The sequence below is a fragment of the Notechis scutatus genome, chromosome 5 (assembly GCF_049901735.1).
Source record: "Notechis scutatus isolate UNSWTSFEM ecotype Mainland chromosome 5, rNotScu1.2, whole genome shotgun sequence".
Taxonomy (NCBI): domain Eukaryota; kingdom Metazoa; phylum Chordata; class Lepidosauria; order Squamata; family Elapidae; genus Notechis; species Notechis scutatus.
In genome coordinates, this window is record NC_142013.1 from 24,707,119 (window position 1) to 24,723,601 (window position 16,483).

At 36.2% G+C, this 16,483-nt stretch overlaps 1 protein-coding gene across 4 annotated transcripts in view; it reads right to left on the reverse strand.

Annotated features, from left to right (window-relative positions):
• STARD13 (StAR related lipid transfer domain containing 13) overlaps positions 1-16,483 on the reverse strand; it is a 115,293-nt gene that overhangs the window by 32,575 nt on the left and 66,235 nt on the right. For 3 of the 4 annotated variants that reach the window (XM_026675009.2, XM_026675008.2, XM_087966357.1), the window contains exons 2-4: positions 3,701-3,772; positions 2,722-2,803; positions 462-525 (exon numbers count right to left, since the gene is read on the reverse strand). In XM_026675009.2, coding sequence (XP_026530794.2) covers positions 462-525; positions 2,722-2,803; positions 3,701-3,772 — 218 coding nt within the window. Of the gene's footprint in view, positions 1-461; positions 526-2,721; positions 2,804-3,700; positions 3,773-10,116; positions 10,359-16,483 lie in introns of those variants that run through there. The other variant, XM_087966356.1, reaches the window with a different exon arrangement.

Sequence of the window (16,483 nt, forward strand, 5' to 3'; positions counted from 1 at the left end):
CACATTCTTAGTGAGCAGTTAAAAAGGAGCTGGAGAAAGCCATTCTCTAAGACATTGGGTGTGGTGGGGGAGACCTGTCACAATCTGGGTTTTGAATCTCCATATGAGATTTCTCTAGGAGAAGGAAGGTATAAACAGAACAGAAACTAATTTTCTAGGATGCCTTAGAAAAAGCATATTGATAAATCATGAACTTTACTTCATCATAGTCAATCTTCAAAAACACAGTGATGGTTGTTGATTAAAAACATTTCTTCTATACGCTGCATCTGGAAACACTTTTTTAATTTTCTTATCAATATAGGCCATTGTTGGACTTTATAAATGATGCAAAAATTACAAGGTGATAACATTTGTATTTGAGGTTCAACAATTAGATACAACATCATCTGGGGCTTTGATTTCAGGAGATTTTAAGTATTTTCACCTACATAAAAATATATGAATGCGCATGTACTTGCCTTTTTTCTTTGAAAGTTCAGATCTAGTTTCATTGAGGCACATTTATTCAGTGTGTTCAATCGTCTAAAAATAAAACAAGAATCATACTGAACTTATTGATTGACTCTTCATAATATCAAATTTAGTTTCTTCTTTGATTTGAATGCAAGATGCATGATTAATTCCTATGAATGAGATGAGAATAGGAAATTACATTATCTTGAAGCCCATATAATCTAGCAAATAGTCTGATGGTTTGAAAAAAAATAGGTATTTGTTATCATAACTAGAAATGGACTTTTATATAAAATTTAAACAAAATTTAAGCACAAATGCATCCTCTCTATCAAGCCCTCCACCTAATGCCCTCTATTAGAAATAAAATTATTTATTTGCCAAAATGTATATTCCATTTCACCTGTGGTTTTAGGCAGTTTATATACTGTTTAAGAAAAAAAAAAAAGACCATCACTATCTGAGGCAGGGATCATCAACCCTGCAAGTTAACTGACACTTCTTGTGTCAGAATTTTTGTAAAAGTGCTGTGTTAACAGTCTTCCTGGATGCCCAAAGGAAAGTGGCTGTCTTTGAAGGCTACTGCTTCCAGATGAAGGGGCTACTGCTGAGAAGACTTGCCGCTGGACTCCCAATCCTTGGAAACTAGGCTCCCATATGACAACTTGAATGATGTATACATCACAAAAATGATACATCACAAAAATGTCTAAAGCAGAGGTCTCATTCTTGCGGCCCGCAGGATGATATCCTGTGGCCCCCACCGTGATATGAAAGTATAATATTAGTGTATAATATAAATATAAAGTATAATATAAAGTATAATATTATGTGGCCCAGCCTCACCCAGACTCTGCCTCCAGCGGCCCCCAGGAAAATTGTGTTTGAGATCCCTGGTCTAAACAGTTCTGACAAAAATAAAGCCTGAATATTTGTGCTTTACTGTTCTAATTGCAGTAAAATCTAAAGACTGTAAGTAATTAAAAGAATACCAAATGAACAGGTTATATATAAAAAAAGTAAGGTAGTACAGTCGTACTCATATAGAATAGTTTACCATTTAGAATATTTTAAAAGACATGTAGGAGGCAGAGTACATTTGTACATGCATGAAATATAGGCCACATAAAGCAAAAGCATACATTAAACCACTGAGAAATAGATACTACTATGCATAGTATAACCCTTCTAATGTTGGTATCTGTTCTTGAGGGCAGTTCCAAAATTCATTGCTGAATAAACTTTTCTCTTCACTTGTTAGGTTCCTCTGTTTGATTGGCCTGGAATTATTATTCCATAACACCTACTTTCTATAAACTCTATCTTGGTGTCATTTTTAGACCATGAGTTGATCTCCTCAAGATTAAATATTTAAGAAATGACAGAATCCATTTAAAAAAAAAAAGGAAAGGTATTTTTTTTCAAAGTGAACGCCTATATTTAATTAAGGCAATGCCAATTTAAGCTGATTATTTTTAGGCAAAAATTATGTCCTATCTTCTGTGGCCTTTCTAAAACTTTGAAACAGATTGCCAAAGATATGAAAAAAATTAAGTCTTTAGTTTTCTGATTAAATCTGGTCCACTTGGATTCTTACACCCATTTGAAGTGGCAATGGCAGAAGACATGATTCTCCATCTGTGATATCTATCAGATCCTAAGCAAGACCACTTTAAGAAACACTAATCAGTGATATCTTGTTACCCTTTGAGTGTGAGAAGCTAAATAAAATTAAAATGCTAGAACACCAACAATGTTCTACAGCAGGGGTGTCAAACTCGTCATCACGGCAGGATCACGTGACCTATCGGGACTTTTTTTCCCTTTGCTAAACCGGGCAGGGCGGTACCAGCATGTGATGCATCTGGCCCGCGGGCTACAAGTTTGACACCCCTGTTCTACAGAAAAGGTGTTGTGAAATTATTTCCTTGCAGTTTGCCCACAGAAGCAACAATTCATATATGGTGAACTCATTCATAACTAACACTCTTTGAAAACCTAGCAGGTTTTTAAAAGGCATTTTTTAAGGTTTCATTTTCCAATTCTGATCCATTCAGGAAGCTCAAGTTTACTTAAGGCCCAGCTTTGGGAACCAGCTGAGCTGCTGCAAACCAAGGATGAATAAAACCCATAATTTCCAGCAGAGAAAGGAGGCTGGTAACAATCAAAATCTGCCTAAAATTTGCAGAATCCTCTGCATTGTGTAAAACGCCATAACCTTACAAAGTATACTAAAATAATAGTATGAAACAGAAAGCACATTACCTACAAAGAGTTTCTACAAGGTCTTTGTCAAGGAAATCATGATCTTTTTTCACAGCAGCAATATCAACAGGGAACTGGTAATCTACAAGAGAAGAACTATTTATTTCCATAGCAACAAACACTTGACTTTGAGAGATATTGGATACATTCTCAAACAATATATACAAAATAAATAAAACTTATTCATTAAAATGATGTTAATATATCCTGTTCTGAATGCAATACAACATTAGAAGGTTCATTTTTCAACCTTTTTTTGTAAATAAGTAACAGTCAGTAAATAGTAATGTTCCAGTCACTAGTATAGAAAAAGAGTTATTGTTCATTCCCTGCCTGATTTTTCTACTCTCCATCCCTTCGGCTAATAAATATAGAAAGTAAAAGTTAACATAATTGAAAGACAAGGAGTTAGGGAAGGCGGCATTATTCCAGCAGAAAGCTCTTTTACTCTTCTGCATTCACCATATCATCATTATTAGCATTGCCTTTAATGAAAAGCACATGTAAATTGCATACTGACATCATACCAACTACTTGCCAATAAAATAATTTGAGCTTATAACACTAAGCCTTCTATTTGGCCTTTAAAAGACACTCTGCTGGTCATTCTCAAAAAATTGTGGGTGGAACCCAGGCAAAACCCAAATTTTTTGAAAGTGCCAGTCAAAATGTTAGGGTCCTGTTAGATTCTCATTTTTTTCAAGTTTAGAACACACTGCAAAAAACATTTCACATTAGCTGAGGTACATCTACACAATACGGAGTCTAAGAATATCTCAACATGCAGATTTAATTATTTAATTCAATGTGATTTTCTAGTTAACCCAAAATTAGTATTTCTATTGATGAAATCTACCAGATTTAGTTCTAACGCTTTGGAAGATGCATGTGTATTCCCTTCAACAATAAAGCATCAAAAAACACAACAATCTTTGCTGTAACTAATGTTATGGATTAAACATGGATTTCTAAAGCATACCTTCATAAAGTTGAGCATACTGAGGAAATCCAGCAGCGCGTAACCAAGCACAGGACTCTTTTGCTTCACGCTCTGAGGAATAAAGAAAAAAACCCACATCAAACAATGTATTATTAATACACAATTTTATAACTTTGGTCTTTTAGCCAATTGTTCAGAAAACTATTCCAATAAAGCAAGCAACTTTCGTAAAACATATTCAGTTTTTTTAACTCTGATATTCTATGTTCTATGTACTTAGGATCTTCACATTTGAATATTTTCATTTCAAATTCATACTTCATTTATATCAGACCAGGTGTCATGCACAATTTCAGCAACCCAATGGGAGCAGTGGAAAAGCTACATGAAATCATACAACTTCCCTGGAGTGCACCTCAAATCAGTGTGACAGTATTTTGATTGTAATCAGCATTTTCATGGACAGTATCACACCTATATTATTTAATATCATGTGATTAAAAATAGCAATGTCTAATCTTATACTTCCAGTTCTCGCAGGAATGCAATAGGCAGATGGCTGATTTTGAAATTGCAGAATCTCGAAGGGAGGAGAAACAACAATGGGGAAGTGATTCTCGTGAGGAGTTTGAGCAGAAGCAAAGGAAATGGGGAGGACAATTAAAAAGTTTGGTGAAAACTTTCAAGACCTTGTGCGGGAGCTGAAAAAGAAACAAGGTAGAAACATCTGGATCGGACAGAGTCTAGGGAGGAGTATGTGGGTTGTCATCCTGGTCAATCGAAAGACATCTCTTGTTCTAAAAGAACCCAGTCAAACTATGATATATAAATGGTGCTCTAACAGGAACAGATTGTGCATTAAGGGGGCAATTTTATACACACATGTCACAATGGAGATGGAGGAAGTGCTTACCAAGTCCAAATAGACCTATTATCAAAGGTTTGGTGAGGTATTTGGTAGTCTTGGGGGAGGAGGGAGGGAATTGGAAGATCAAATACAAAGCATGCTGGTAGTTATACATTAGGAAAAATGCATACATTACTGCACAAAATATTATTAAAGAGCATATTCTAAAAAAATTATTTTACAAAAATATGCATATACTACAAACATTATGAGACATAAAAACTATGCATGGCAGTTATTGTGCAGTCTATTAAAAGAGGCAAAAAACTGAAATGGTAATAACAAGAAAAATGGAAAATTGGTGAAATTAAAATGGAAAAGATACATTCATCTCTATTGGTTAGCAGTCATAAATTCAATTAGCTATGGCTAGTAACATGCCATTCATTATTCATTTGCCAAAAGCATGTCATTTGTCAATATCTGCGATCAGGTATTGTCACCTGCCATCAAAGATGTCACTATTTGTCAAAAAGCAAAATAGTGCTTTATGCATGTTATGTGCATATTTAGGAAATGAACTGTTAATACTTTAAAAAACTCCCAGCAAGTATATTCATAGAAGACTTCCTTTAATGATCCTTGTTTGACATGAAAATATATTTGAAATATGGAAATTTGTTTTATTTCCTCTGCTTTTTATGAGACAAGCTCAGGTATATACGTGTTCTTCAACTTACTCATGCATGCCTCACAAGTAGACTTAGTTATATAATTCTTTCCACATGAGCAACTGTGTGATCATAACATTTATTATCTAGAGCAGGTGAAAATGTGTATAAATTTCTCCGCATTGATTTTTTATTGCAAAAATATACTGTCCTGCCTAATTCCAAACTGAGCAATAAAAGAGTGATAGTATGGCATACACATGAATGTGAGGCTATATCCATGTGCACAAATAAAAATCAATGATTGTGACTACATCCCATCCCTTGCACTGCTGAAGAAATGGCAGTGTGATAAAGAATGCCCACAGTGCCATCAATCTAATGTTTAAATGGCTTTTTTAACAAAGAAAGAAGAAAGGATAGTTTTATCACAGTTCTGTGCACTGACTCTTAAACAGAGGTCTCCAACCTTGGCAACTTTAAGACTTGTGGACTTCAAAGTCCACAAGTCTTAAAGTTGCCAAGGTTGGAGACCTCTGCTCTTAAAGGCTATATAGTCAATACCATCTTTTTTAGAGCTGATGCAATGCTACTCTTTCAAAAGCGGGCAAACCTTTTCAGCAGCAAAATGTGACTGAAAAGAAAGGCTCTGCCCATTCAGCAGCTCTAAAGTTATGTGAAGGAAGCTTTGTTTTTTTTTTCTAAAACGGATTCAACATGGAAAATACAATTTTTAGATTCCATAGACAACTCAGTCTCAGTTCATTAGACTTTCTCCATGAATATTTCAGAAATGCTCTGAGATGATAATCAGTATGTAATGGAAGATAGTTAACTAGTTTAGTATATTATATATTTATACTATACTGTATAAACATCCAAGTGAATGTAAATGTTACACAAGATTAGTATGCTCTATTATAGATGATGTATTGGATCATGTTAGTAAGTTTTTCACACAAAATGTAAAACACATTTCATGTAATGTATTAAAATACATCACATAATGTATCATATCTTTCATATAATGATAGCTTAGTATTGAATCTAACATGAGGATCAGATGGCATGAAACTTCCAAAGACATATTTCTATATATTTTTAGAGGCAAATAAGAGTACAACAAAAAAACCTTCAGTGTGTTTCATAACAAAAAAAGGAAACCTTTCTTTATGAGGCAATCCCCTATGACATCAAAGATATAATCAAATATTGATAAAGAGTTCTGTTAAGTACTTGTGTAATTTGTTCCTTCCTTTAGTTATGTTTTCTGAAATTCAAAAAAATCTCAGAAGTTATTAATGGGTAATCCTAGACCTCCCTGGGGAATTTAGTAGCCAGATTCAAAGCTATGATGGTCAGGTCCCCTCTACAGTCACATGATCGCACTTAGCGCATTCAGTAACCAGGCTACATTTACGACCACTGCAGTGTCCCATAGTCACATGACCAGGTTTTATGATGGTTTTGCTGAAAGACAGTTTTTACTTCCAGGTTTGGCATCCTATAGCAAATTGTTGGCTCAGTTAACAACCACAGCATTTGCTTAACAACTGCGTTAAAAAGGGTTGTAAAATCAAGTCAGTTGTGTCGGTGATCAGATTTACAACTGTCACCAACTTACAAGTGCGATGGGCAGGCTCCATTATGTTGTAACTCAAGGACTACCTGAATTTAGATTTTAGTACCTCCCAACTTCACAATGTCTCTGGGTGGCTCACAACAATAACAACAAAATCCAATTGATTGATTTATTCATTAGATGCCATTAAGTCATTGTTGGCTCATAGCAGTCATACGGTTAAAATAAATAGGAAATATATTAAGGGAAATAATAGAATGGCAATTTGGACACTAACATCAATACATAGATAACAAATATTAGATACCTTTGATGAAGTATAGAGGAATTTTTTTCCGCTCTACCCCAAGGGAGAAGAGCAAGCTTTAAGGCTTCTGGAATATGATTAAAGTGGGAGATGTCTGAAGCTCAGAGAAGGCTTATTCCAGAAGACAGGCATATATATATGTACAAGGTGTAGGAGAAATATAGCATAATAATTCCCCTGTATTCCCTTTAGAGAGAATGGACTGTCGCATTTCATGTAATAGTAAATCAAATGAAGGCCTCTCAACTGAAATGAACTTCATTTTAATTATTCCTTTTAAAAATGTCCTTAAGCTTAAATAATTCAAATTGGATTACAGGTAGTTCTCGACTTACAACAGTTCACTTAATGACTGTTCAAAGTTACAACAGCACTGAAAAGTGACTTATGACCATTTTTTCACACTTATGACCTTATGGTCACATGATTTATGTTTGGATGCTTGACAGTTGACTCACATTTATGTTTATTTACATTTTTTGCACTGTCCCGGGGTCATGTGATCACCTTTTGCAACCTTCTGATAAGCAAAGTCAATGGAAAAATGAGATTTACTTAACAACAATATTAGTAATTTAACAACTTAACAAATGTGGCAAGAAAGCTCATAAAATGGGGCAAAATTTCCTTAACAAATTTCTCACTTAGCAACATACATTTTGGGCTCAATTGTGGTCATAAGTTGAGGACTACCTGTATTTCAAATCTATTGTTGGACAATACTTTTATTAAGACTAACTCAAATGATACAAAATAACATGTATGATTTTGATCTATATTTGCAATGACTCTATGGTAGAAAACTATTATTATATCTTTAAGAAGTTGTCTAAGAAGATTTTTGCATGATTCTACAGTTCGGGGTATGCCTTAATTCCTAAAAACTGACAGCCGCTAGCATTGTCCAAGAAGGCCTGAAGAGGCCCAACGTGGTACCCTTCCTTTTTCTTTGGATGAAACTCCAAAATTTCCAAATAAGCTTTGGCTTGATAGCTAAGAATTCTGGGAACTACAGTCTTAATACATTTGAAGGGAGCAATCTGGAAAAAATAGAAGATATACAAGGATGGACCAATTTTTATGAATTTATTTTTCAACAGACAAGACCTTAGAACATAATGGGAAATTAGTCTGGGCGGCAACTGGGTCTGAAAAGGAGGCAGAGATAGTTATAATAAAATCCAAGGGATGCTGCACTCCCAAGAAATCACACGGGAAATAGTCATCCTCTGTAGTAACACTACAGATTCCTATTTCCCATGTAATTTCTAGGGATTTGAGTTCTATGAAGTTTACTTTGTAGATAAGTTTTTTATTGCTGAAATACCGTTCAATTTCCAGGAACTGTTTTCTGAAGAAACCAAACTGTGGACAAGTATTGCAATCCTAAAACATCTGACATTTCCACACTGGTGTGCATGTTTGTGTGTATTATGTACATGTGTGAGATAAATCTGTATATCTTATAACATACATGTCAGAATCTCCTAATTAATTCTAATTAAAATCCTGGAAAGCAAAAGTAAATATAGATAGTTTAATATGGATAGTTTATTGAAATAAAGACTTGTATAAGATTAAACTCTAACTTGCTTAGGTTGCAAATTAATATTAAGAAATCAGAACTTCATATTGAATTAAAGATCTCCAAAGAAGTTACAAAAACAGAGATGATATCCCACAAAAGTAGGAATATTTAAAAGTTTTAATTCATTCAAAGTATAACTAATTACTGTAAACTCCAACCTTTAATACCCTGTTTCTCCAACAATACGGCCTCCCCCAATAGGAAGTCCCAGCATGTTTTATAGGCATGAAATGAAATTAAGCCCCTCCCCCCAAATTAAGGCCTATATTAAAACATGCAAAATGGGGAGGGGAATGGTGGGGGGGGGGGGCTTGCCGTTATGAGGTACTCTTGTTGCACACCCAGATATGGTGCTGCCTGCGTTGACCCCGATACAAAGTGCCCCACCAACGCCGAGGTCAACATCCAAACCGACGCTGCCCACCCGCCCGAAGATGCAAGGGGGGGGAATTAAGTCACCCCCAAAAAGACAACCTAGCCATTTTTTCGGGGCTCAAAAAAAAAAATAAGACTCGGCCTTATTATATGAGAAACACGGTAATTTTAAAAAATTCAAGTATGAATAAATGTAACCATTTTTGGCTGAGAAGGATTTTAGAAATAAAAATGAAATATTACCAAAATAATAGTTGTATTCAGACATTTAGAAATTCCTCTACAAGATGGACAAAATATAGTAAAAACCTTTAATACAGGTAGAAAATGTTCTAGATGTATTGAAAGGAAAACTTGGGCATCCCAAATGTGATATACTATTAAAAAGGATTTCAACTAGACAAATCATTGCATTAATACATGATGATACAGAGAAAGCTTGGGTAACATGAACTACAAAGAATTTTAACATAAAATATATATTACCTTCCCATCATGGTACATAAGTATATACAAATTATGTAAAATCTCTTTTTAGATATAACAGTTACATATATGGAAAAATGGTTGAGCAATTTAAGATTAACTTAAATTTCATTTTCTTCTGCAACGAATGTTTTGATCTCCTTTAAACACAGAAGAACAAAGAATCTATTGATTCCTGGTGTCTAAATGGGCCAACATTTTCACTAGGCACCAATTTTACTTGAATGCAATAAGGTTATAGTAAAATCACATATGCTTCTTTGCCTCTACAGAAATTTAATTTTAAAATACTAAATACAAAATCTATGAAACAATTATTTGCCTTAATAGCATTCTTTTACATGTGTATGTGTGAGCACACACAAATACACACACAAACTCACATACACACAATCACATACAAAATTTTACTCATAACAAAGCACAGGTTTGTAACTTGACAGTAAACTAGAATTAAATGCATATTATCATGAAGTATAATGTTGAGAATGAACACATGGGTATTAAATTGGTTCAGCTATTTAAAAAAATGAGATTAGCATAAATGGGTTTTGTGTTCACAATCAGATCCCTAAACTCTTGAATTGTATTTCACCTACCGGAATATGGATGTCTTGGCTGCCAGCTAGTAGTTTACATTAAGTTTGATGAGTCATGCAAGTTATGCTGTATATAGTTGTTTTAAACAAGCACTTTATAACTTTTCTGTTCAATATGTATTCCTGGTAGGAAGAAAAAAAATGAAAAATTCCAAACGTGGACTTTTTAAACAGCACCAGTGGGAAAAGAGCAAGATGACCCCAGTAACTTTGTCCAGATGCTATGAAATGGAAAAGATATTGGAACAAGCTGATTAACTAAGAAATTCTGTCTGCAGCCCTTTGTGTATCTAAGGATTAATGAGCAACTTTGAGGAGATGACAACCTGAGGTACAGCCTCAGACCAATAACCTTCAAATGGCTGTTAATTCCCGGAAAGTAATATGTGGCAAGGTTATTAAAGCAGTTGTAATGGAGTTTGAGGAAGAGGCCATGGAAAACTATACAGACTATAGACAGGATATCTTCATTTATAAGACAACAAAATTTCCTTTCTAGAAAAATGCTCAGTTGGATTCCTGAAATGATTACTCAAAGGAAGATGTTTAAAGTTCTTATAAATAGTAGCTAAATTAGGGATTTGGGATGAAGACCAAGTACATTAAATTATTCTTTTTGGGTGTGTTACTATAGCACTCAGCTTCATAAAATAAATTAAAGTGAATTAAAATTGTCGAGATGATATTGCCTGTTTAAGCCCACATGATACCTTCCAAATATGTTAAGACTGCAACTCTGAAAATTCCTAACATGAATTAGGGACATGTAGCCCCCAAAGCCTTTAATAAGTACCAAGTTAGGAACAGTCTCTCAAAAGTTCTAGCTATGCTTACCGGGGATTTTAAATGTAGGTATCTAAGATTAGAGAAAATGCTAGGCAGTTTAGGAACAGTATTATATTTGAATAATATTTTATATTTTTACTAAAAATAAGTGGATGGTATTGGTGAGGGAGGGATAATCACTGATCCTCCCTTGTGGAAAGGAATGGATGTTCTTATGTGGAGAACCATGAGGTTCAGTCTTTCCATCACTACAGCTATACATTTACATAAAAGTACAGGTAGTCCTCGACTTATGACCACAACTGAACTCAAAATTTCTGTTGCTAAGCAAGACAGATGTTAGGTGAGTTGTGCTCCATTTTACACAATTGTTAAGTGAATCGCTGCAGTTGTTAAAGTTAGCAACGCAATTGTTAAGTTAATCTGGCTTTCCTATTGACTTCGCTTGCCAGAAGGTCACAAAAGGGATCACATGACCCCAGGACAGAACAACTGTCATAAATCTGAGTCAAAATTCAGCATTTGAATTTTGCAACAAAATCACGGAGATGCTGCAATGATCATACATGTGAAAAGTGGTCATAAGTCAACTTTTTTCAGTGCCATTGTAACTTTAAATAGTCACTAAATGAACTGTGGTAAGTCAAGGACTGCCTGTATTGGAAGAAACTATATGTTGGTTTAGAATGAGATATGATTGGTAATCTCAGTTCTACATTTCCACCTTAGTTTTGACTGGAAATTCTGTCAAAGTCTTGATCCTGTCTCTACAGGTTATGTGGACTTGGATGGGGCAAAAGAGATGGAAGTTAAAATTGTCTACAAACTATCTAGCTCGCTATTATTCTATATTTCACTGTGGATGGGGGTCACTGCCCTGGAAGGGGTAAGTCTGTTGCTTGCATGCTTTCTGGGCTCATGGCTATGCTGGATTTGCAGGTGTAGGCTCTGGCCATAGGACTCTTCTCCCAGGCATTTGATGAAGTAGACCATAGTCTACTTCTTGGTAAGATGGAACAATGTGGGATAGACAATACCATCACCAGATATATTTACACTTAGCTGACCAAGCACACTCAGAATATATAATGTAACTATATCTACATGGAAGGAAGCATGCAGAGGGTATCTCAAAGTTCTACAATATCATGAGTCCAGTCAGTGCTCTTCAATATCTTCATAAATGACTTAGAGGAGTGGATTGAAGACAACTCATCAGATTTGCAAATGATACCAAGCTGGTGAAGAATTGCTAACCCTTTGGAAGATAGACTCAAGATTCAGAAGGATCTTGACAGACTTAAGCATTTAGTCTTAGCCAACAAGATGCAGTTCAGTGGTGAGAAAAAATAAACTTCTGCTCTTAGGAAAAACATATGCTCAGGTACAGAATGGGCAGTATTTGGCTCAAAGGTAGTACCTGTGAATGGGATCTAGCTGTCCTGGTAGATCAGCGCTTGACTCAACAATGTGTTGCTACTGCCAAAAAAGACAACACAGTACCACTCTATACTGCATTGGTGAAGCCACGTTTGGAATACTGCATCCAATTTTGGTCACTAAAATACAAAAAAGATTCTAGAACCGTAGAAAAAAGTACAGTACAACTTTCTTGTACAAAAGTTGAGATTTTGTTTCCTTCTCTTACATATAAGTTTTTACTCCTAAATTATATAAACAATTGAGTTGATGAACAACAGTTGATGGGTAGGATTTTAAGACATATTAAGCCAAAATACTCTACTTATGGATTTCATTAACTATGCATGTGTTGGAAAAGAAAGAGAAGCAAAATAGATCAGATTAAATAGCACATATTAAGAACTGTAATTGCTTGGTGTCTAGGGATCTGAAAAGGAAAAGGGGTTTGCAGACCCAAAAAGTTGAAACATAATAAAAAAACAAGACAGCAGATGGTTACCAAGACTATGATTGGCTATCTTGAGGACAGCCGATACAAAAGAAGATCCTTTAAAGACTAAGAAGGTGCCCTTTCATTACACTTGCTCAATAATGTCCATAAAGGCTTGTCTAAATGTGAAGGGATCGTTTTTGTATAGTTTTCTCACTAGGGGAACCAGTTGTTAATCTCTCTTTATCCAAGCAATTTCAAATTATAGTCCCTGATGGGCATGAGAAACAGCTTGATAGAACCAGAGTCTCTATAATGACACATTTGTCTCCCACTCTGTTGCTGCAATTTTTTTCTTAATGGTATCCATAAAAGCAAACTCCAAATACCAAATGCTTCTCACAGGAAGTACATAATTCCACACTGAAGGCATAAAATGAAATAAACGTGCATATTGTGCCTTAACTACTCTTTTTGCAGTTCAGCAAAACATTGACAATACAACACTGTTACATTTAATTCCAGGTATGTGTTCAGACACATACATACAAATGCTTGTGCACACACAGTTATGCAAAAATATAGAACTGTTGGTTCCCTCACATATTTCCTTGGGTTGATAATCCTCTTCATCTCATATCCATTTCTTAATACTAAGGAATGCTTTCCTCCTCTTAAAGTAGCTTACAAATATAATATATACATAAAAATAATAAAAAATAATAATCTACCTTCTGAAATGAAAGTATAAAACTAAAGGCCACATCAGAAAGAATACATGTGCAAAAGCAATATATTAAATAAAGCAGTAACCAAACCAGAGTTATAATTGCACAGGTACAGTATATGTGGTATCTCGCTCAATAGTAGTAACTGTGAGAGGGATCTTGGAGTCCTAGTGGACAATCATTTTAAAATGAGCCAGCAGTGTGCAGAGCTACCAAAAAAGCCAACACAGTTCTAGGCTGCATAAATAGAGGGATAGAATCAAGATCACATGAAGTGTTAACACCACTTTATAATGCCTTGGTAAGGCCACACTTTGAATACTGCATCCAGTTTTGGTCGCTATGATGTAAAAAAGATGTTGAGACTCTAGAAAGAGTGCAGAAAAGAGCAACAAAGATGATTAGGTGACTGGAGGCTAAAACATATGAAAAATGGTTGCAGGAACTGGGTATGTTTGGCTTAATGAAAAGAAGGACTAGAGGTGACATGATAGCAGTGTTCCAATATCTAAGAGGTTGCCACACAAAAAAAAGGGAGTCAAGCTATTCTCCAAAGCATCTGAAGGCAGGACAAGAAGAAATGGGTGGAAACTAATCAAGGAGAGAAGCAACTTAGAACTAAGGAGAAATTTCCTGACTGTTAGAACAATTAATCAGTAAAACTTGCCTCCAGAAGTTGTAAATGCTCCAACACTGGAAGTTTTTAAGAAGAGATTGGATAACCATTTGTCTGAAATGATAAGGGGGTTTCCTGCCTAAGCAGGGGGTTGGACTAGAAGACCTCCAAGGTCCCTTCCAAGTCTGTTATTCTATTATTCTATTCTATTTTCAAGTGTAAGTATAGCATAATAAAAATAAAGGAGAAAACCTTTGTATGTTCTCAGGATTATCCAAACTCTGAGACCTCCTTTCTATATACTATCACTAATCATATGTAGTTGGCTCTCACAAAAGGGATGCAACATTTGATTTGATTTGTTGAAAACAAAGGACCATAGACAGAACACGAAAAATATATAATATAGGATGACCATGTTACCTGTTTAAATAATTTGAACAAATTTAATTATTAATCATAAATACCTTGTATATTGGGTCTACCCATTTATTAGTTCTGGCCATACCCATACCCACACTGAAGTCCCTGAGCATCACTCAAAAAGCAAAGTGCAGCATTTTGCTAGAGAAAATTTGTATATTCCTTAAGGGAAGGCATGTGACATACAGAGAGATGTTCCCTTAAGAATCATGGTGTCAACTTTCAAAGGTATAACCAACTACACGACTCTCGACTCTCGCCTAAGAACAAACTGTCAGTCCAAAAACTATAATAGAGGCATCATTTGTCTCAATCAAAATTTGAATAGCAACACTCTGCATTAATTGAAGTTTCTAGTTGGGTTTTAAGGGCAGTTGTTGCCATAGCAACTGAAACACTATGTCAGCTTTGAAATTCAGCTGCCACATTTTTTTTAAGAGAGTTGGAGGAGTTGAAAAGTTCAAGGTTATTCTGTATGCCGTATTAAGAAATTCCAATGGCAGTTAATTGGTTCTCGTGATTTATGGAGTGTAGAAGTGGGAGGAGAGAAGGTAGGAGAGAAGGTGGATTCTGTGTAACGCACAAAAATTTTTCACTTTGGGAAATTGCCTTTGACATGCCAGATCTGTTTCTAAATAAATCAATTGGAGAGAAACTGTCTCGGAGTGATCGATATCATGGATACTTTCTGGATGCCTTACATTTATTTCCCAAAGTCACTTTTTAATTTTTGAAGGAGCTTGGCTGATACCCCGGAGTTCTTTTTCCAGAGATGGAGAAAGATCAACAATCAACCGAAGTTGGAGATGTGCAGGGGGGAAGAGTGTGGGGCCCCTCCCTCTGGAGCATTAATTGAACCTGTCAGCCCTTGTTTGGAGGAGATGATGGATACTTTCAGGATGGCAGTAGGAGAAAGAGATTTGGGAGCTATACCGAAGTGTTTCAACTCAAGAAGTTGTTATAACCCAGATGTAACCCAGCTGTCTGAAGAGAAATCTTTCTAGCCCTAGGCATATGGCTATTCTGCCAGATTGGAGGGAAGAGAGACAATTGGGGTCAGAATTCTCTCAAGAAGACAACCCCCAGATTATTCCTGGAAGTCCATCAATGGCAGATTTACATCAACAGTTCCAGAATTTAAAGGTGACAGGTTTGGTCTCACAATCTGTTTGGACGGGTAGAAGCTTGAGACCACCCATATTCACTTACCCAAGTATTGTGAGGAACGAGGAGACTATACAGATGCCAGTTGGTGGAAGCCAGAAAGAAGCATCAACTGACAGAGGTATGTTGCAGCCTCCGAGGCAATCCCCTCATTTTCCAGAAGGAATTTTTCCCCCTGCAGAGAGTATCCCTCCAGGGTGGGGATTTTATCCAGGCCAGGGGTGGATTCAATGCCAATGGCAGCCAGCACCAACACAGCCCTGGTCTGAAGGGGGGTTTCCCAGACAGCAGACAGCAGCCACTTCCCCTCCACCTGACCAGGGAACCAGGCCACACCCATCTTCCTCCTGGCAACCACAATTGCAGCCCCAACTGGCAGCGAGGCCACAGGGACCCCTATTCCAGAGAGGCACCATCCAGACAGGATTCAGGGGCCCTACCCAGCCTACATATGCCACCCGGCCTGTTCCTGCCATTCCAGTACAACCTGCAGGGGCCTGGCATGTGCCACCTCCGCAACCACGACCCAGGCCAGACCAAATACCCTTTGAGGACGTATTTGATGGCCACCATGAACATTTCAATTACTTCCTCACTTGAATCCAATACCATAAAGAACAATTTGGAGATCAATACGCCACAGAGCACGATTTGGTTATGGCCATAACAAATGGGATGAATGAAGGGGATGCATCAGACTGGGTGGCCCAACTACACAATTAACAAGTCCCCGAATTATACGATGTAAATGGATTTATTCAATTATTAAGACTCAGATTTGAAAATCCAGACAGGGTA